General features: G+C 44.0%; 1 protein-coding gene across 6 annotated transcripts in view; it reads right to left on the reverse strand.

Moving 5' to 3' along the window:
- The window catches only part of KLC1 (kinesin light chain 1), a 78060-nt gene that overhangs the window by 31471 nt on the left and 24609 nt on the right, over nt 1-21980 (reverse strand). For all 6 annotated transcript variants that reach the window (XM_067554993.1, XM_067554991.1, XM_067554992.1 and 3 more), the window contains exons 3-7: nt 20668-20898; nt 18498-18576; nt 10376-10601; nt 8462-8549; nt 7597-7698 (exon numbers count right to left, since the gene is read on the reverse strand). In XM_067554993.1, coding sequence (XP_067411094.1) covers nt 7597-7698; nt 8462-8549; nt 10376-10601; nt 18498-18576; nt 20668-20898 — 726 coding nt within the window. The remainder of the gene's footprint in view (nt 1-7596; nt 7699-8461; nt 8550-10375; nt 10602-18497; nt 18577-20667; nt 20899-21980) is intronic.

Here is a 21980-nt window from a genome sequence, read left to right on the forward strand (position 1 = left end):
AGGCACAATAGATTTTTTCTCTAACTATGTTCAATTCTTATACTACTGCATATAACCAGGGCCTTGTATTTTCTGTAATTCCATGGCTGTGGAATTTGCTCTAGAATCCAAATTTCTGTTTGAAAGCAACGTTTCTAGCCTTTATGGTTATGAAGAAACACTCAGTTCAAGTCTGTAAGTTTAAGTGCAATGATGTCTTGCTGATGTTCTCTACGCTGCATTTTTTCTGAAGTAAGATCCACCCACAACTTCTCTACCTTCAGCGAAGTGCCATCAATGTCACCAATAGCTGGAGTGCTAGTGAACAGAATTAAAAAACCTGGTTGTAAGAACTCCAGCAGGCAGTTTACAATTGCATTCCCACCATTGCTATCATCACTTGGAAACTAACACAAGAACTTCAGCATAGAAACCTGCATGAAGCCTGGAACAATGGCCCTCACAAATGAGAACTATGCCATTCATTTTAAGAGTATGAACATTGACATCCTGATATGACAATTTAAATCTTAACTTTGTAACTATATCACTGTTGATCATTTTAATATCAAACTGACATGCTTACTTGACAAATGAAAATTGCCTCTCAACTTTTGCAGGTGACCAAAGCCCAAGTTGTTTCTTGCCCAAATAATAACCCTTTATCTCCCTTGACAACTTTTATAATAGTTATGTATTTGCAATACAATATCTCGCACCACATTAATATTTACAGGCAGCATGAAACAAATTGATTTTCATAGCAGATTAAAATACATGATTACTTTAGCAATTGTATTATTCATTTTCATATTTAATTCAGTAAAAAAACAAAACAAAAAAAACCAGTTACTTATATCGTAACTGTTGTTCTCTGAGATGTGTTGCTCATGTCCATTCTGATTTAAGTGTGTGTGCGCGCCACATGCACCAGTGCCGGAAATATTTCCCCTAGTAGTACCATAGGGCTAGCTCTAGCGTCCTCGGCAGTGGCGCGCATATGTGCTCACATATATGGTGCTGCCGGCGCCCTCCCTCTCAGTTCCTTCTTGCTGGACCTCCGACAGAGGGGACGGAAGGTGGCTGTGGAAGGGACATAAGCAACACATCTTGAACAACAGTTACGAGGTAAGTAACCTTTCTTCTTCGAGTGCTTGCTCATGTTCATTCTAATTTAGGTGAAGATTGTAAGACCGCTCTGCCGAATCCTGCATCATCCCTAGCTTGCTGCGTGATGGCATAGAGGGATGTGAAGGTATATGTGGACAACCAAGTGGCGGCCTGGAAAATATCCTGAATGGATACATGCGCCAGGAAAGCTGCTGAAGATGCCTGAGCCCTCGTGGAATGAGTCGACAAGGATGCTGGAGGCACGACTCCTGCTTGTTCATAATAGGCATGGATGCAGGCTGTAATTCAGGGTGAAATACGCTGCAAGGAGACCAGTTTGCCCTTCATCCTGTCCACAATCGCCATGAAGAGTTGCGTGAAGCAGCGGAATGGTCTGGTCCTATCGATGTAGAAGGCTAGGGCCCTCCTTAATCGAGTGAATGTAGGTGCCTCTCCTTGTTAGAGCTGTGAGGTTTAGGACAGAATACCGGCAGGAAAATGTCCTGATTAACGTGAAAGTGGAAAACGACCTTTGGGAGGAATGCAGGATGAGGGCGGAGCTGGACCTTGTCTGAAAAGAACACCGTATAAGGTGGCTCCAAGGTCAGGGCCTTAATCTCCAACACCCTGCATGCAGAAGTGATTGCTACTAGGAAAACCATCTTCCAGGACAAGTGTGTGAGCGAGCAGGAGGCCAAAGGTTCAAACGGTGGAGCAGTGAGCCATGATAGAACAAGGTTCGGGTCCCACTGAGGAACCGGCTCTCTAATTTGAGGGAAGAGCCTTTCAAGCCCTTTAAGGAATCTAGTTGTCATGTCGTGGGAGAAAACTGACCTGCCCTGTATTAGTGGGTGGAATGCAGATATTGCTGCCAAGTGAACTTTCATCAACGAATGGGCTAGGCCTTCCTGTTTCAAATGAAGCAAGTAGTTTAACATCACTTGTACAGGAGACTTTGACGGCGATACAGTCTGCCTGGCCACCCAGCAGATGAAGCGCTTCCACTTCGCTAGGTACGACGCTTTGGTGGAAGGCTTCCTACCGTCTAACAGCACTCTCTGGACCTGGGATGAACAGTGGCACTCCTTCCTGTTCAACCATGCAGCAGCCAGGCCATCAGATGCAGGGAAGCGAGGTCCGGGTGAAGCAACCAGCCCTGTCTTGGGAGATGAGGTCTGGGCGCAGTGGCAGAGACCAAGGACGAGCCACCAAGAGATCCAGAAGCATCCCAAGCCAGTGCTGGTGAGGCCACTCTGGGGTTATTAGAATGACTTGCGCTTTGTCTCTCTTGATTTTTACCAGGACTCTGTGCATAAGAGGTATTTGGTGGGGGGATGGAGGGCAATGCATACAGGAGACCCCTCGATCACAAGAGGAGGAACGTATCAATCAGGGAGCCGTCTTCCGACCCCGGAGAGAACAGAAGTGGATGCATTTCCTGTTTTCCCTTGTGGCAAACAGATCCACTCGGGGAGCTCCCCAGCTTTGGAGGATGCGGTTGGCCACCTCCTGGTGGAGCGACTACTCATGGTGAGATCAAAAGGACCTGCTCAAACGATCTGCTACGGTGTTTTTCAGCCCCGGCAGATGGATCACTTCGAGGAGGATGCTGTGCTCCACACAGAAGGCCCAGAGACGAACGGCCTCTTGACACAGGGCTGGAGACCCGGCTCCCCCTTGCTTGTTGATATAGTACATTGCTGCTGTGTTGTCCATGAGGACCCTCACCACCTTGTTGGACAGATGCGGCAGTAACACCTCGCAGGCTAATCGGATGACTCTGAGCTCTTTGACATTTACGTGAGCATTTAACTCCTCCCCAGCCCAGCGACCTTGAGTCCTAAGGGCACCTCGGTGGTCTCCCTATCCCACAACTGAGGTGTCCGAAACCAGAGACAGCATCGGTCTCGGTGCCACAAAAGGAATTCCTGCTAGCACCTGACGGGGGCTCGTCCACCATGACGGAGGCATGTATGTGGGAGGGAATTGTGAGAACCCTCTCCAGGGAGTGTGTCGATGGGGAATATGCCATGGCCAACCACATTTGGAGCGGTCGTAGATGCAGCCTTGCATGATGGACCACGTACATACACGCTGCTATATGCCCCAGGAGCTGAGGCATACCTTTGCCATGGTAATCGGGTAGCCCCATAAACTGGCTATAAGCTCCGTCATGCCCCAGAATCTGGTATCGGGCAGCAGTGCTTTGGCCTGTATAGAGGCCAGGACTGCCCCCACAAACTCTATCTGAACAGGCGTGACTAATGACTTCTGCTCGTTTATTAACAGGCCTAGCGACTGACACGTCTCTCTCACTATTTGCATGTCACGACGGACCTGTTCCCTTGAGCGGTCCAAGGTAAGGAAACACCTGAATCCCCCCTGTGCCTGAGATGGGCCGCTACTACCACCATACACTTGGTAAAAGTGCGGGGGACCGTAGAAAGGCCAAATGGCAGGACCGCAAAATGGTAATGCCGCATGCCCACAGCAAACAGCAGAAATCTCCCGTGGCCCAGGAAGACAGCGATGTGAAAATAAGTGTCCTGTAAATCAAGGGCGGCGAACCAGTCACCAGGATCCAGAGAAGGAATGATGGCCACTAGGGAGACCATGCAAAACTTAAGCTTTTTGAGGAACCTGTTTAGTGCTCTCAAGTCTAATATGGGTCTCAGGCCTGCCTTCGCCTTTGGGATCAGGAAATACCTTGAGTAGAAAACTTTTCCCCTCATATTGTCAGGAACCTCCTCTGCCGCTCCCAACTGTACAAGAATTTGCACCTCCTGAACGAGGAGTTGCTCATGAGAGGGGTCCCTGAAGAGGGACGGGGAAGGAGGGTGGGATGCAGGGATCAAGGAGAACTGGAGAGTGTATCCAGTAGCCACCACATTCAACACCCAATGGTCCGATGTAATGTCCCTCCAGACAGGGAGAAAAGGGGTAAGGCAGGAGGCAAACGGACGGGAGGTTGAATCTCAGGCACGAACTGGCTGGTCATCCTTAAGTGCACCTTCAAAACCTTTCTTCCTGCCCAAGTAATGACGGCTTGGGCCTTTCAAGCAGATGCCGATGAATTGCCACGGCAGCGTTTATATCCTCTGTTTCTCCTTCTGTAGGGCTCTCCTCTGTACTGGCCCCCGAAACGCTGCTGATGCGATGGTCTGAAGTGCCTCCTTGATAATGACAGGGTGTGAAGGCTCAACGAGCGCAGCATGGCCCTGGAGTCTGTCTGTACTGCGAACAGAGCAGTGCCATCGAATGGAAAGTCCTGGTTGGACTGCTAGACTTCCATCGAGAGGCCAGAAGACTGGAGCCACGAGGCCCTTCTCATCGACACTGCCGAAGCCATCGCCCGCGCTGCCAAGTCCACTGCATCAGAGGCCGCCTGCAGGGAGGCTCTGGCCAGAGTTTTACCCTCCTCCAGGCTGGCCTCAAACTCTTGCTTGGAGGACTGGGGGAGGGAGTCAGTAAACTTTTCAAGCAATTGCCATATGTTAAAATGGTACCACCCTAGCAACGCCTGCTGTTGAATACATTTTGGCCGAATGAGTCCATTTTCTTTGCCTCCTTATTCTTTGGCATCGAGCCCATTTGACCCTGCCTGTCGCACTCACTCGCCACCACTACCACTAGTGAGTCCAGAGCCAGAGTGTATAGAGATATTTCAACCCTTTAGAGGGCATACAGTACTTTTTCTCTGCCCAGTTGGATGTGGGGGGGCAGAGATACCAGGGTTTGCCACAAGGCCCTAGCCAATTTTACTTCCCACTCGTGCACCGGAAGGGCCACCCTGGATGGGGCTGTGGACACCAAGACGCCGAAGAGCTCATCCACAGGTTCCTTAAGCTCCTCTATCATGAGGCCCAGGTTGGCTGCTACCTTTTTCAGTAAGTCTTGATGGGACCTATAATCGTCCAGAGGGACAGCGTGCAAGGGGCCTGGTAGGACGAGGAGGAGGCTGGCAGCAGAGGGGCTGTGGGCGCCTCTTCCCAAGTCGGGGTGGTCACCAACAGACTACCTGACAGCGATTCCTCACGCTCCAAGTCAACATCCAAGGCCGGTGCTGTAGGGTGGTCTTTCAAAGACTGTGGCACCAATGCTCCCGCAGAGGACAGTGGGTAAGGCACCATGGAATGGGGGATCCCCCAAGGGTTCCAATGCTGCCATGGTCTGGCCCAATGTCCTTGCAGCCATCCTCCCATCTGAGGCGGCATAGGGAAACCAGCAGTCGGCTTCATAGCCTGCACCTTAGAGGGGGCTATAACCTCCTCCCCCGAGTCCGAGGAAGAGTACCCCGGTGACCATGGGGGTGCCAGCCTCACCTCTGTGTCCCTGCTTCGGAGGTCTAGCGCTGGGGAGCAGTGTGCGGAGCCGAAGCATTGGTCATGTCTTGACCGCATCTTGTCCTTTGGTTTCCTATATGGACTTTTGTGGTGCCGGGGCTCCAGTGCCCTGCTGTGCGGTGGTGAATCGCGATGCCGCGGGCTCAGTGAACTTTGGGACTCCGAAGAACAACGTCCACGCTCTGCAGATTGGTGCCGACGCCCTGGGGACCGGTGCCTCGCACTCAACGACTGTCAGTCTGAATCAGTTCTGTCTGGATATGGTTCCAGTGACCAGTACCAAGAACCTGAACAGCGCCTTGAGACTGGCGTGAGGACGAGGCTGTTGCGCCGGTGTCGGCATCCCCTTCAATGAACCCCCAGCCAGGGCATCCACTCCTCGGTGCGCAGGCCTATCCTCCCAAGGCGTAGGCAGCACCAGCATGGTCAACAGGTCCTTTACTGCCTGGAAGGCTTCAGGCATGAACAGGACCAATAGGTGGCGTGGGCCCCTGCCACTTCCTGGAGCTGGCGGTGGTGCTGGTACCAGACTTGACACCCGTGCAGGCAGAGACCCCTTCCGAGTTGACTCTGGCTTCCCTGGAGTTTTCTTGGCCAGCTTCAGTGCCAGTGAGCACTCCCTCTCTAAGTGTGCCTTCTGGGTGCTTCCTCAGAACTGGGGATGTGGAACAGTGCCAGGTCGACTCCGACACCAGAGGGGTGCTTTTTAACGAAGCCGCAGTACTCAGTCCCAAGTCCTACCTTAGCTCCGATGCCAGTCTAAGCACCACCTCCATCAGAAAGGCCTTAAATCTTATGTCCCGATCCTTCTTAGTTCTCGGGCTAAAACTCTTGCAGATCTTACACTTTGCAGAGAGGTGTGCTTCCCCTAAGCACTTCAAACAGCTCTGATTTGGGTTGCTCAGTGGCAAGGGCTTCTTGCAAGAAGCGCAGGGCTTAAACTCCGCGGACCAGGGCATGCCCCAACCCTGGGAACTTACTAACTACGAACTTAGGTAACTACTAACTAACTAACTTTTTAAAACTATATACACTAGCAAGAGCTAGAAAAACAGTGAAAGAACCACTAGGAACACAAAGGCTCGCAAGAGCGTTGTACCAGAACCATCACAGGCGGTAAGAAGGAACTGAGAGGGAGGGGGCTGGCAGCACCATATATGTGAGTGCATATGTGCGCCGCTGCAGAGGGCACTAGAACTGGCTCTATGGGTACAGCTAGGGGGAAAATTTCCAGCACCGCTGCATATGGCGCACACACACACCTAAATCAGAATGGACATGAGCAAGCACTCAAAGAACCACCTGATTTCCAATGTATTTGAAGCTAATGAAGACTTCTCTATACTTTCTTAATAATCAATTTGAAATAGAGTAACTGGAAAAAAAAGAGTCCTATCAGATAGAAATTTGTACTTGTTTTAGAATCCATGAAACTGTAAGAATTAGACAATTGTTTGAGTTACTCCATTTATATTAATCCCAGGTCAACAATTATCTTTATCGAAATTAAAAAATTTTAAACAGAATTCAAGTAAACTAATGAGCACATCCATGGCTTTGCACTTAGCAGAGTTTAAGGAGTTCCCTATAACAACTATGAAAAGTCTAAAAATTATATATATATTTATATATTATATATAATGGATTATTCAATTAGATCCTAATTGAAGGAGCAACAAAATAATTCATAACAGGAGGTAATAGAATAACTTAAACATACAGCATACTAAAGCATTTTTAATATACTGCAGTGCAAATAGTCAGACAAATGCACTGGAATAAGCATTTTAACTCTCTGCTGCGGCACAAAACAACTAATTTGAGATATTTAAATGGTATACGTTTTTTTTTTGTAGTCAAATACTATAGTCAACCCAATAGGAATATATCTAAATGTCCTTTTCCTGCAGCGTTCCTCTTACTTTACAGTTATTGCACAACTTTAGAATACACCCAAAGCCTCTTTTTAGATTTTGAAGTTAATTTTCTTAAAATAATTTTGTATTTTCATTTAATAAGTTTTATAACTCTTCCCAAGGTATTTAATATTGATTGGTAGGTCTAACCAACCAAAACACGAGACACTGAGTTTGTCTAAAAAGCAGAGTTGAAGTTCACACAAAATAAAAATGCATTCTAAGGCATCTAATTTTTTACTCTGTACCTTTTCTCTGATCTCCAAAGCTCTCTTACACAAAGGTTCTGCCTCCTTGTACTTTCCTCGTTTACCATAAAGCACTGCAAGATTATTTAGAGTAGCTGCCACCTGTCATCAACAGCAGAGAAACATTAAATATATTGGAACCTGCTAAAGTGAATACCTGGTGAAAAAATGAACTAGTTCAAATGTATTTACAGTGTACTGATGTATTCATATCCTCTATGTACAGTGAAGACCTCTTGCAAAATTACTGAATGAATAAAAACTCTTAAATGAGAACACATAGCAAACTGTGAAATGTATTTAGTTAGCTTGCATAAATTTGCTCTAGCTATGACAACCCAGAATAATGCTATTTTACATAAATCCAGATTCACAGAGTTGCCCACTGTTACATAGGCTATATGAAGCAATACATCACCAAATTGAATTTTAAAAGGACTTGAGCATGAACAGCTTGATTGGAATTATCTGTTTTATTTTAAACAGAGGCAGTAAAACAAATCAGAAGTACAATTTCTCTATGAATTCAGCAACTTAATTGTTTAAAATAAGCAAATTAAAATATTCTTACAGAAGATAATTTTTTCCACATACAGACCATGCAATTCGATTCATAATCAAATAAATGTGACAGCAGAGTAATTTTTGGGTGAAATAGTTTTAAATGGGTAAAATGCTCAAAGACATACATTAAATATTAAAAGAACGCAGAATATTATATTGTGGCCTCCTACCTGTCTTGTTTAGTGACAAGCCAGATCTTAAACGTTCCTGTTGAGTTTAATATTAGAATAAGTTGGGCAGGGGAAGAAAAAAGGTGGCAGTGAAAAACACAACTAAATATATGACTGCCAGATATACAAACCGCTGGATGATCTTTGCCCAAAGTCTTTTCACGAATAGCCAAGGCATCATTCAGGAGGTTTGCTGCATCTTTATATTTGTTCTGGTCCCTAAATTTTAGAAAACCATAATTAACAGTTTACCTTGTTTCACAAAAAAAGGATGTAGCATTCCAATAAATCTTGTAAGTTAATGAACTGCAAAAGGAAGAGCTGGCTTCACTGTCATGGCAGGAATGCTACAGCACAGAAAAGAAGTGTTCAAATTAGAACTATCAAACAATTCAAAAAATTAATCGCAATTAATCACAGGTTTAATCACTCTGTTAAACAATAACAGAATACCATTTATTTAAATATTTTTGGTGTTGGTAGGGAGAGACAGTATGTGTGTGTTGGGGGAAAATGGAGAAGGGGAACACTATCTCTTTAAGCAGAGCACTCAGGAGCCTGAACACTTTTTCAGCCAGTAGCAGCTACTATGGGCAGCATTCACTCCTGAGTCGGCAGCAGCAGCAGACAGGCTTCCCCTGTTCCCCAACCCCAGCTCAGTGGCAACCAGGAATTGGGAGGCGGGGACGACGGACCAGACACCCTGACATCAGACCCACCATCTCCTCCTCCTGCCCCCACAACAGACAGGAGACAGACTCCAATCTGGTGCAGCTTGGCCAGGGGTGGCTAAATGGGAGGGGGGGAGATGAGGAGGGAGAGGCAGCAGGGTGACAGGAGGAGGGGCATCCCAGCCATGGAGGCACACAGTAGCGCCCCCTTTAATACTCATTTAAAAAAATGTGTTAATTTGATCTGAGTTAATCACATGCATTAACTGCAATTGACAGCCCTAATTATTTTTTTTATTACAAATGTTTGCACCATAAAAAGATCATACTTTGCCTTATAGATTGCACTAAGGGGCATATAAATGTTTAGTATATCTGGCAGGTAAATACCTTGCAACACCAACTACAACAGTGCCAGGCAAACACCTGTTTTCATTCAGGTGATATTGTAAATGTGGGCAGCATTATCTCCTGTAAATGAACATGTTGGCTGAGAAAGAAGTAGGACTGAGTGGACTTGTAGGCTCTAAAGTTTTATATTGTTTTGTTTTCGAGTGCAGTTATGTGTGTAAAAAAAAAAATCTACATTTGTAAGTAGCACTTTCACAATAAAGGGGTTGCAGCACTACAGTACTTGTATGAGGTAAACTGAAAAATACTATTTCTTTTATCTTTTTACAGTGCAAATATTTGTAATAAAATAATATAAAGTGAGCACTGTACACTTTATATTCTGCGTTGTAATTGAAATAAATATATTTGAAAATGTAGAAAAACATCCAAAAATGTGTACAATATATTTAAATTGGTATTGTTATTGTTTAATGGTGAGATTAAAACTGCGATTAATCGCGACTAATTTTTTTTAATCTAGTAAATTTGTTTTGCATTAATCACTTGAGTTAACTGCGATTAATTGACAGCCCTATGTATGTCAAACGTGGACTCAGTCTTTCCATAAACTGCAACTAATTAAAGTAGTTTCTTGGGGGACTGGAAATGAACTATCTGCACAAATACATCTTGCCACCCAGTTTACAACAGCTCTAGCATTATCCAAGATATGGTTGTCTGGCTGTCTTCTCATTGCATTAGGATGGAGGGATAGTTAAGTTTCAAAATGAATAATAGAATTCCAAAAACTGAGGTATGGAAGGATATTCACGAACCCATCTAGACCCTGGTATACCCTGGCATGACAGAGCACCCAAAGTCAAGTCCCCATGTGATATCACCACAAATACAAAATTTAAAACCTATACAATTGTCAAAAACAGTTTTTATGGCAGTCCCAGCATTAAGACCTTTAGCCAACTTTATAGAAACATAAAAGTGTACTTAATGGGGAATTTAAACGTATATCAGAATACCAACCTGTACACCAAAGCAAGTATGTTCAGCATAGTGGCAACATCAGGATGATCATGACCTGAAGTCTTCTCCAGATCTTCAAGTGCTTGTTTACAGAGGGGCACAGCAACCTCATATCTACCTTGGGAAGCATACTGGATAACCAGATTATGAAGGGTTCTTAATCTTGCTGGAATTTCATAGCCACCTTGTTGAGCAGCCGCTGCTGCACTGCTATGCTGCTGCTGGACTGCAAAAAGGAGGCAACCTATTTGAAACCATTTTGAAAGAAAAATCCTTGCTCCCAAAGTACAATACATGAAAATTAATCTAACTGCTTTAAAGTGTGGCTCTATTCTGAAAAATGATGGTAAAAAATGGCACTGCTGTACTAAACAGATTCTCTCTCTCTCAGTATTCAGACTGACATACAGTTCATTCCCATTTATCCAAATGGCCTGAGGGAAAGTTTCTAATAACTGGGCGTTCGGGTGAACAGAAGTGCTATTTTGAGATCTTCTTTCAGTGATCTAGAAACACGGGAAACGAAGGGAGTAATGCTGATGTTTGCTTAATACTTTGTATTTTAATAAAGAGTAAAAAACCATGTTAACGTGACTGAGTTAATTAAAGACACCAAAATTGTATTAAAACCACTATGGACGTAATTTAATTCTGATTTTAAACAGTTTAATTTGCCCTGCCACGGTGTTGCTGATGAAATGGGATTAGGTCTCAGTAACCATAGGTAACCACTCAAAACCACTACGCAAATACAAAACCGTTGGATTAGCACTAACAGGCGCTGTGGATTAGGATAATTGGATTTTTAAATAAAGAGAATTCAGATAAAGTAATACAAGTAATACAAATTATTAACAAGTATATATTTTTACTACTTTTTACTCCTATTAACCCTGTGAGCCAATAAAGCTACAGGGAGAGAGAGGTAGGATTCTGATTCACACAGCAACTGAATTATTAACAAAGCTCCAATTTCAAGACCATATTCTGCCCTCTGTTACACCTACAAAAGGTCCAAGTTCTCTTGCTGGGAGGGGAGGGGAAGACAAGTAACATCAGCCAGTCACAGGAAGGTGACTACACTACAGTTAGGTCTAAGGCAGCTTACATTGACCTAATTATGTCAGTTTCTACACCACAGCCTTGCTCCCACAGATGTAAGTGCCCTACTACACCATCAAAATTCCACGTTCACAAGAAGCACAGGGTTTATGTTGGTGTAGTTAGGGCAATGCAGTGTCCTCGTAGCCACTACAGGTTATGTACATGGGCTGTTGGCTGTCATTCTTGTCAATTTCATGGCTCCACAGCTGAGAGGCCAGAGGGTGGGGGGGATGGGACCATGCACCCAGGGTCGCGGGGGGTAGGGGGTGCATCCATGCACCAAGAGCCAGAGGATGGGTCCAGCCACGCCCCGTGACAGGGAGACAAGAGCCCACTGGGAGGGGGATGCAGCTGCAATCCTGGCAGGGAGCCAAGAACCCTGGGGGGAGGGAGAGAGGAGAGGGCAGCTGTACTACCAGCTGCCTCTTCATTTTGTTTGCTACCCTTCTGAAATCTGCTCACCTGGTTCCCTGTCCCCCACTCAGGACAGCTGACTCTCCATACCAGAACCAGGAGGAAATAGCCTGTGCCTCCTCCTCTCTACACAAATTTCTGTGAGGGCTATGTAGGGCTCCAGTGCAGAACCACACTGATTCCAGAAACTGAATGCAAAGGACCCATAGCTCCAGCAGTAACAGCCTGGCTTTCTGCACTCCTCTTAAACCAGGGACACTTTCATAGCCCTGAGTAACTCTGTCACTGGAATCATTCAATTCAAAAACTGCAGCTGTTACATTTACAAATTGCTGCCCAACTCCTCCCTCCATGCCCATTATACTTCACACTCTGATCCCCTTCCGCTTTCTGCCCACTGCCTTCCCTTCCACCCTTTAGCTACTAGTATTTTCCCTTCTCCATTTCTAAGATAATCCAAACAAGCAAGAAATGTTTAATTATGATGTTTTTATCTTTCAAAGAAGTGATAAACAAGATGCATACTATAAACCTGCTATATGTTCTTGTAATTATAACCTTTGTCTTCTAGCTCCACTCCAACCATCCCCTTTGGTTTTATATTCATCAAATTACGTCTTGATAACCAAGAGGACTATGGGCTTATCTTCAGGTTCAGTGCTACAGCTGCACTGCTGTAGTGCTTTAAAGAAGATGCTCCTACACCAACAGGAGAGCTTTTCCCATCAGCATAGTTAACTCACCTCTCCAAGAGGCAGTAGCTATGTCAATGGGAGAGGCTCTCCCATTGACATACTGCTGTTTACATGGGGCATTAGGTCAGTATAACTATGTCGCTCAACGGTGTGGATTTTTCACACCCCTGAGCGACACAGTTATACCGATATAGGTCTGTAAGGTAAACCTGGCCTCTCTCTTTGCCAAGTTCAACACCCTGCCTAACATAAAAAGAAAATATAGGCTTAGTTGATGAAATCAGGCATCTACCACCAGAGACAGAAGAGAACAAGCACCTTTTGACAGGTGGTCATAAGAGCCACCTAGAGACTACCCTGCTTTCTAGCTGACCAAATAAATGGTGGATGGACTGGACAGCTGTAGGTATGGCTCTGCAATTCAGCGTTCATGTTACCAGTATGTTGACTTCAAAGAAGCCTGGAGGGTAATCCTCAGCCAAACATAGAATCTTGATGAGTTTCTCTACTATTCCTTCCAAGTCCCCGACAATACACATATCGTAATGGCTGGATCTGAAGAGAAACTTGATTTGGATGACTCACCAAGGGGTCTCCATAGAAATTCTATTTTAGATTTTATAGAATCAATTTCACACTGTTAGGATTTGTTTACTGAAATACTGAAGCTTTACAAAATGTAAACTAACCATCAACAATTTAACTGAACTACCATATTAGAACTACAAGCACAAAGGAAATGCCCTGATCATCCCAGCACTGGACCCTGAACAGCTACTCCCCCCTCGTTCGCAAGGTGGGAGGGAGAGAGCACTGCAGCCACTTAACAGGGACATGCCAGTGTACCTTCAAAATATTTTTTTGAACTCAGTTGGGGCTTGGGTTTTTTTGTGGTTGTAACCTTGTCCCCCTGTCATTCTTCTATGGTTCTCAACACATCCCTCTTCTCTTTTGCATCTCTTCCTTCCTCCTCCACTCCTCACACTAGCTCCATTTACCCTCCCTTACTACCCTGTACAATTCCCACTAACTCCTCTTCCTATTCCAATCTCCACACTTCTCCCATCATCACAAATCCAAATCACACATCCACACCTCCTCTGCCTCCTCCTTTGTTCCAACCACAGCCTTCCCTCCCTCACCAATCTCTTCACCTACCACACCTGTTCTTTCTACTCTTCATCAGGGCCACCACATGGGGGGGAAAAGAGTACACTTTACCGGGGCCCTGAGGTCCGGCCCAGGCTGCAACCCCCATGGGTATGTGTATGGGAGGAGGCCCGTGTTACAGGTTTGTACTGGGCCCGAAAAAATGATGCTTGGGCCCTGCCCCTCATATCACCATTCCTAACCTCACATCTCTTCTGCTCCATTCCCCCCACCTCCTCTTCTCTTGATATTTCTGGAACATCTATTCCATCTCTAAAAAGATCTAAGTCATCCACAACCTCTTCATATCTTGCTCCCTCTAGCTCCTGGTTCTCACAGAGACCTGGATCCCTTTGTCCGATACTGCCTCTGCAGCTGCCCTCAGAGGCTTCTCCTTCTCCCACACTCCCTGCCTTGGATCCAATCCTGGTGTGGGTGTTGGACTTCTGGTTCTGCCACTTCCAATACTTCCCCTTCCTCTGGCCCCTTCTACTCTGTTGAACACCACAGCATCCTAATCTTTTCTCCTCTCATCCACCTAACTCCTACACATCGGACTTCCTCTCCAATTTCGAGTACTGGCTCTTTCCTTACAATCTCACTCATCCAAGGTGACTTCATCTTCCATGTTAATGACTCATCTGACCCTTTTAACTACGGATTTCCTCACTCTCACCTCTTCATGTGACCTGCAGCCCTGGTTCAACTTTCCCACTCACCAAAAGGGCCATTCACTTGACTTGGTCTTCACCAAGCACTCTGCTCTCTCTGATTCTATGTTGCTGACTTCTCTCCTGCAACCATCACCTCGTCTTTTTATGCATCACCCATCAGCCCCTTCCTCATATTCTGTCACTTGACTTTTTTGTGCCTTCCAGTCCATAAGCACTGATGAACTGTCATCTACGCTCAGCCTCTTCTTCCCTGCCTCATGTCCCCTTTCTTCCATTTATATGGTTGTTGATTATCTTCACGCTTCACTCTCCTCCACCCTTGCTTCTTTTGCCCCTCTCTTCCATCACAAGGTTCCCCCTCGCTAATCCCTATCCCTGACTCACTCCCAACACCCACTTCCTCTGCTCCTGCTCTCACACTGCAGAGCTTCTCTGGCAGAAACTCCATGACCAGGCTGACTTCCTCCACTACAAATTTGTTCTCTCCTCCTTCAGTTCTGACATCATCCTAATTAAACAACTACTTCTACAACTTAATTGAATGCCCACAATTCTAGCCAACATTTTGCCTTCTTTGACTCACTCAACTCCTCCTACCTACACTTCTCTCTGAGCACAGACCTTGCCAATTTCTTCCACAGGAAGAATAACCTACAACTCTTACCTTCTTCTCCCCTGTCACAAATGCAGAAGTTTCTCATCTGCTGTCCCCCAAACTCCTCCGCTTGCTTCAGCATCCCATCTCCTGATTTCCTTTGCATCCACTCATGCCTTCCCTTACTCTTTATTTAACCTCTTGATCTTTCCCCGCACAACGCAAACATATGTTAGTCTCTCCCATCTTTAAAAAACCCAACCTTCACCAAAACTTGCCTCTCCAACTACCACCCCCATCTCCCTTTCCTCTCTAATCTCATTGAACTTGCTGTTTACATTTGCTGCCTGGAGTTCCACTCCTTCAATTCCATACTGGAGCTCTCCAATTAAGCTTCCACTGCTTACACTCCACTGAAACTGCTCTTGCCAAAGTCTCTTATGACTTCTTCCTAGCCAAAACTCTGAACCAGTATACCATCCTCATACTCCTTGATGTGTCAGTTGCCTTTTACACTGTTGACCGTGCTTCTCCTCTGCTTCTGTAACTCTAGCCTCTCCTGGTTCTTTTCCTACCTCTTACTACTCCTTCAGAGGATCCTCCACTTCCCCAGCCTCCAACTTTCTGTGGGGATTCTACATTGTTTTGTCCTGGTCCCTCTTTTCTTCTTCCTTTCACTTTATATCTCAGCAATGTCATCTACAAATAAATTCAACTACATCTCTATGCTTACGACTCAAAGAGCTACTTCTCTACTACAGACCTGCTTTTTTTTGTCCAAACTCAAATCTCAGCCTCTCCCTCTAATATCACCTCATGGACATCTACCCATCATCTCAAACTAGCTATGGCTAAAAGAGAGCTCAAATCTTCCCCACACTGTATACACCATCAACATCCTGCCTGTCACTCAAGCCTGTAACACAAACATTATCTTTAACTCAGATCTTTCTAGGTCCTCAAATCCAGGTTATGTCTAAGACCTGGTCAACACTAGAGAGATCTGTTGACAGAAATCAGCTTCTGTGGACAGAACAGTGCTGGTGTACACAGACATGCCGCCCCTTGCCGACAAAACTGCCACTTTTTTGGCAAAATAAAACCATCTCAATGAGGCTTCTGTTGGCTTAGTTAGGGCGACACAGTGTCAATGTAGACACTGTGTCCCCTTACATTGGTGGTGGGGCTGTCATTCTTGTAAATTTCATCCCTCCCCTGTAGCGGTGAAATTGACAAGAAAGCCCAAGCCCCAGACCTGAGACCGCTGGACCCTAGCTCCAGGCTGTGAGCAGGGACCAGAGAAGCCACAGGCAGCTGGATCCGGCTCTTGGCTCCCAGCTGCGAGGGGAGAAGCTCTGGGCAGCTCCCCACTGGGAGCCGGCAGCTTTTGTCAATTTGACAGATCAGCCGTGAAATTGACATGGCTATTGGCTCTAGTGGGGAGCAGGCAGCTGGACCCCAGCTCCCAGCCAGGAGGAGAGAAGCTCTGGGCAGCTTCTCAGCCTGCTCCCACTGGGAGCCAGGCAGCCATGTCAATTTCATAACTGAACCATGAAATTGACAAGGCTGCTGGACTCTGAGCATGTGGGGGTGGAGGGTGAGAAGCTGGGGCAACAGGACACCACTCCCCAGTAGCAAGAAGCCCCTGGAGGCTTCCCCCAGCTCCTGGTGGGAACTGGGGATGGAAGAAGTCCAGGCCTGACTCCTGGCAGGGAATGGAGGGGTGGCAGGGGAAGCCTGCCGGGAGCCAGCCCATGGGTGTCCCAGCAGCGAGCTGAGAGACCAGGTTCTCAGATCCCCACACTGCCTCAATTAGATCAGTGGAAGTGCTCCTGGTGATGACACACTCCACTGACCCAAGGAGGGTAGTGTCGACATCAGCCACTGCAGAAGTTATGTTACGTCGACTTATTTTTTTTAGTCAAGACAAAGCTTAAATCTCACTTTCTTTCTGCATAAGATCTCAGCCTTTCTGTGCATCCAAACAGCTAAAACCCTTGTCCTGGCTCTCATCATCTCACACCTCTTACCACCACACATCCTTTTCTTTGGCTTTGACAAATGCAATCTTGCCCTATTCATATCCACTCAGAATGCTGCTGCAAAGACAGAACAGTACATCAGAGAAATATTTTTATCTTCATTAGATCATAATTTATTACATATGATAAATCCTAAAAGCTGTAATTGCCTTTTTGTTGTCTATGTTTTCCTAAACTCTCGCTTTAACTATGTTACCCCTTTCTTTGCATCTCTCCACTGGCTTCCCCTTCTCTTTTGCATCAAACTACTTGTATTCACTTTCAGGGCCCTTTATGACCCACCATTTCTCATTCACTATCTAGAGGTCAACCCCATACGCCTATCAGCATTATGACGACAGCTTCCGTTGCCCACTTCTGAATTTTCCAGCAAGCACCATCATGCTTTCTCTTATGCTGCCTTGCACATTTAGGAGGAGCACCTTGTAAGTATCTGCAAAGCTACCTCATTAACCTCCTTAAAACTCTCCTTTCCGGTGATGCCTACAAAAAAATTGTCAATGGTTAGGCCACTGCTTTGCTGACACCACAGGTTGTCCAAAATTGTCATTTCCTTATCCTACCCAAATGGTCTGTCTGTATTCACCTGTTGGTTCCTGTCTTATACTTAAGATTTAAATCTGTTTGTGGCAGGGACCATTTTTTTGTTTTGTGTTTGTACAGCACATAGCAAAATGGAGTCCCGGTCCATGACTGGGGCTCCTAGGTGTTAGGGTAATAGAAGTAATAATAAAGGCCCCAACTCAAGCCTATCTCATCCAACTCATCAACCCATCAGGTTTGAGATAACACCACCTCTGGAGGGAGTATTAACTGCAAAAAAAATCTTGTTCCTTGTGAGTGACAAAAAAATAGTTTCTGAAATGACCTCATATGGAAAAAGCGTGCCCAGGGAAGTTAACCAGACAGGTCACCAATAGAACCCACTACCTGGGCAGGCTACCAAGAAGTCTCAAGGTTGACTGAAACAGGTCCTGACACACAGGTCCAAAGCTTCTCTGCTCGGAGGTCTAAAAGAAAGACTGCCCAATTTTGTATTGAAATGAGCTCCTACTGAGGTCTGGAGTAGTTAGCAAGCTTTTAAAAAAAAAAAAAAAAAAAAAAACAGCTTAGCCTAGCCTAACTTAGCCGTTTTATGTAGTGGGAATAACATCCTCATAAATCAGTTTCCCTTTTTCCCCCCCTTTTGGAAGGGATGAACATACCCAGTCTGTACTGGCATAAGAAATTACAAAAAGTGCATCAGGGAAACATTTTTATCTTCATGAGATCATAATTTACTGCATACGATAAATCCTAAAAGCTGCCATTGCCCTTTTGTTGTCTATGTTGCACAGTGTCTGGCCCAGAGCACTCTAGGAATTAATGATTGGTTATTTCCATGAAGATAAAACCAAACTTCTGTTCTGCAGAAACATATTGTAATTATATAATTTGAAGTTCGCTTACTTCCTTGCCCTTGGTCATCTTCATCGTTGGGGAAAAGGTCATCCAGAGGTTCTTTGGTAGAATCTGTGTCTTTGTCTTCCTATGCAAACCCCAGCCCCAAACAAAATGTTACATTATTAAATCGAAGACACTGAAGACATTTATTACATATTATTATATATAAAAATCTATTTTTAAAGAACGTTACAGGTATGCATAGAGGATGTGCTCTGTGATGCTGGCAAGACTATCTCAATGCATATGCACAAGACAGCTGAATTAAACTTGCACAGGCAACATTACTTGTGGCATTTCCTAACTTCTGAGTACTTGACTTTGCAATCTTAACATTCTTTTAATATTTTTAAATATGATTTCTAAGATTATTTATAAAGAAAAGTGAATACACAAATTCCATCCCTGGGAATCATATTGATTTCTGCAAGATTTATCAGCAGAGTTTGAACACAGGATTTTTAAAATTCACAGCATATACACTTACCACATGAGCTAAAAGAGTAACTGATTTCTCAGCTACATGACCTATAAAATGGGGGGTAAGGAATATAGATATTTGGCTGCATCCTAAGTTAGGAGTATGAGGCCTTGCTCAATAATAACTGTAAAATGCACAGAATTAATACTAGTAATGAAGAAGACCTGAGACTAGAACTTAGTGTCTTCTCCTTGCTCCCAGCCCAGCATAGGCCCAAGGGGTGATGGCTGCTGCTGAGGTATCCCATCTGGAGCTCAAGCTCTGTAGTGCCAGCGAGCAGACTTTGTGCAGATGGCAGTTCAGTGGAGGTGGAGCACACTAAGCTCAGATGGATGGTCCACAGATTTTAGCAACAAGACACTTACAAGATCTACAATTTTCAGAGGCTTATAAATCAGCCTGATCTATGTGGATTTTTATGACAGCAAGAAAAGGAGCACTTCTGGCCTCACGTTATGTGCCTGCCAAACTCCAAGGGTTTTTTTTGTTTTGTTTTTTTCACTCCAAAACATGGAAGTAGTAGGGTATTTTATCCTGTCTAACAGATAAAATATCCTAAAGTTCCTTGTTTAGCATGTTAAATTATTTAGGTTTTATCCCATATTCTTAAGAAAAGAATTCTGTATCAAGACCCAAAAAAACTAGCCTCCACTGGCTATTTTTAAAAGTTTTAACTTTTTAAATTTCCCTGAATTGCATGCAGCTGATTACCTGACTAAAACAATTCACTGTATTCACATTGTGCTAGAAAGCAGTTGGTTAGCATATCTAAAGGCATGCATTTTCAAACACCTACATTGCTGCAATAATAAGTTGGGAGAAAATAAAACAATTAATTGAAATAGACAAGAAACCATCTAAAATGTAACAACTTACAAGATGAGATCTATTTCTGTGATAATGCCTGTAAATCAACGCATGATGGCTAGAGGGGTAGACAGGTTACCAAGCACTTACTTTATTTAAAATGACAAAAAAACACCATTCCAAGGGTATACATATGTATATTAAAACTGTACATATTTACTTGCACTCCTATCTTCCCCACCCTTCATATGTCACTTGCCTTCTTAAACTGTAAAAAACAGGGATCGTGTCTGTGTTTTCACAATGTCTTACACAATGGGGTCCCTTTCCCGACTATAGCCTCTGGTCCTAATATAAATATCAAACAACAAAAAATAGCGATACTACTGTCTAAGTCAAAATTATCTTCTAGACTGCTCCAAATAATGTAGTCTCCTTTTATACCAACAACAATTTACACAGCTTATCCTCAATTTTCCTTTTATTATGCAGTTTAAACAGACATTTTATGGCTTTCTGAAGATAATTTCACAAAGCAGATTTTTAATCTAGTGTGTTGCTAGGTATAAGTCTTCTACTATACACTGGACATTTCCCACCTCAAGTCTACAGTGTAGTTACTCTACCACCTGTAAAATGTATGTCTTTCTGAAATAAAGAAGATTCTGGAAAGCAGTTCTCTACTGTGTGAATGTATAAACTATGTAAGATTAGGACAATATATGAAGAAACCAATCTATAAACAAATTAAAGCCTATACATAAAATGCCTGTTTCAACGGCTATAAATTCATATCCGGGATAAAAAGCTCCTTGGCAGCTTAGAAGAAACTAACAAGAGGAAACATGCAGAGTAATGTACAATGCTTTTTAATGTACATCTACTTACTGAGGGAGAAATATCATCATCATATTTTTTTAACTGATTCATGAATTCCAGGTGTTTTTTTTCTTCCTCCAGCTGAGCCACAGACTGCTCACTCTTCTGTAATTTTTGTTGGGTACTGGCTAGTTCATCTCGCAGCCACTGATTTTCCTGACATAGCCGGCGAACCTGAGCACGCAATTTCTGCTTCTCTGACTCCACTGCATTTAAGTGATTTGACAAGGCCATCATTACCTAAAAAGCACAAGAAATTACAAGACATTCTTCCTGTACAGTGCATTCTGTTAGTGTTAACATATAAGGCTTTTCATGCCTAGCACCCACTGTAGTTGTGAAATCTGTTAATGTCTATATCTGGCAGGGTGGCTAAAAATCAGATTTTCTTTTTTTTTTTTTTTTTAATTTTAGAAATCGGATTTTTTAATTTTTTTTTAAAATCATCAATAAATTACTAAATTTCTCTCTCGTTTAAAAAATAAGTTACAATTAAATCTCAATACAAACATGCTAAACCTACACTTACAGTCTCATAAAAATAAATTAATGGTTCTAGTCTGTCCTGCCTAACTACCAGCTCTCGTTTCTTGAAAGTTCTGGGCTTTCAGTTTCTGTTTCAGTTTCTGTTTCTCAGCAGACTAAAGTCATATGTGCAAAGAAAGACATAGGCTGAACAGGATTGTTGTTGTTCTGTGTTTATGTGGTGGTGGAGCTGGGCCAAGCAAGGCAGAGGAGTTAGTTAAGACGCTGTCTTAAAGGCACAGAGAATATTTTCATCCTTTGGTATTATTCACTTTGCTGCATGGCAAAGATGAGAAGATACTTAGAAGAAGAAATGAAAGGATGCTCCTTAATAACATATGGCTGCAGTGCCCATTTAATGCCTCTTTTAGCGAAAGACTTAAGTATGTCTGCTCCAGGAATAAAAGAAAACGTTGCTGAAGCTGCAAAATACTTCTGTAACAACCATTTTGCTTCAGCTTCGCTGAAGAGAGCAGGATGATCCAAACTAATTCTCCCTCAAGATGTTCGATGGAATTCTGTGGTTGATTGTTCAAAACAATTTATTAACAACTGGCCTATTCGCATAAAACTTTGTGAAGAAAACTGTGATCAAATAGATGGAAGTATCTCATCCAAAGTATCTTAATATTGGATTAAAGAGGAATGTAGAGGATATGCTCAGTATACTGAAGCCTATATCCATAGCCTTAAACAAACTTCAGAGAAATTGTTGCTGCATTGCTGATGCTGTCAAAATTTGGAAGACACTTTGAGACATTGAAGAAAGAAATACCTCACCAGAAAGTTAAACAGCA

The sequence above is a fragment of the Emydura macquarii genome, unplaced genomic scaffold, assembly GCF_026122565.2.
Source record: "Emydura macquarii macquarii isolate MOO-44397 ecotype Brisbane River unplaced genomic scaffold, CSIRO-AGI_Emac_v2 contig_1551, whole genome shotgun sequence".
Classification (NCBI taxonomy): domain Eukaryota; kingdom Metazoa; phylum Chordata; order Testudines; family Chelidae; genus Emydura; species Emydura macquarii.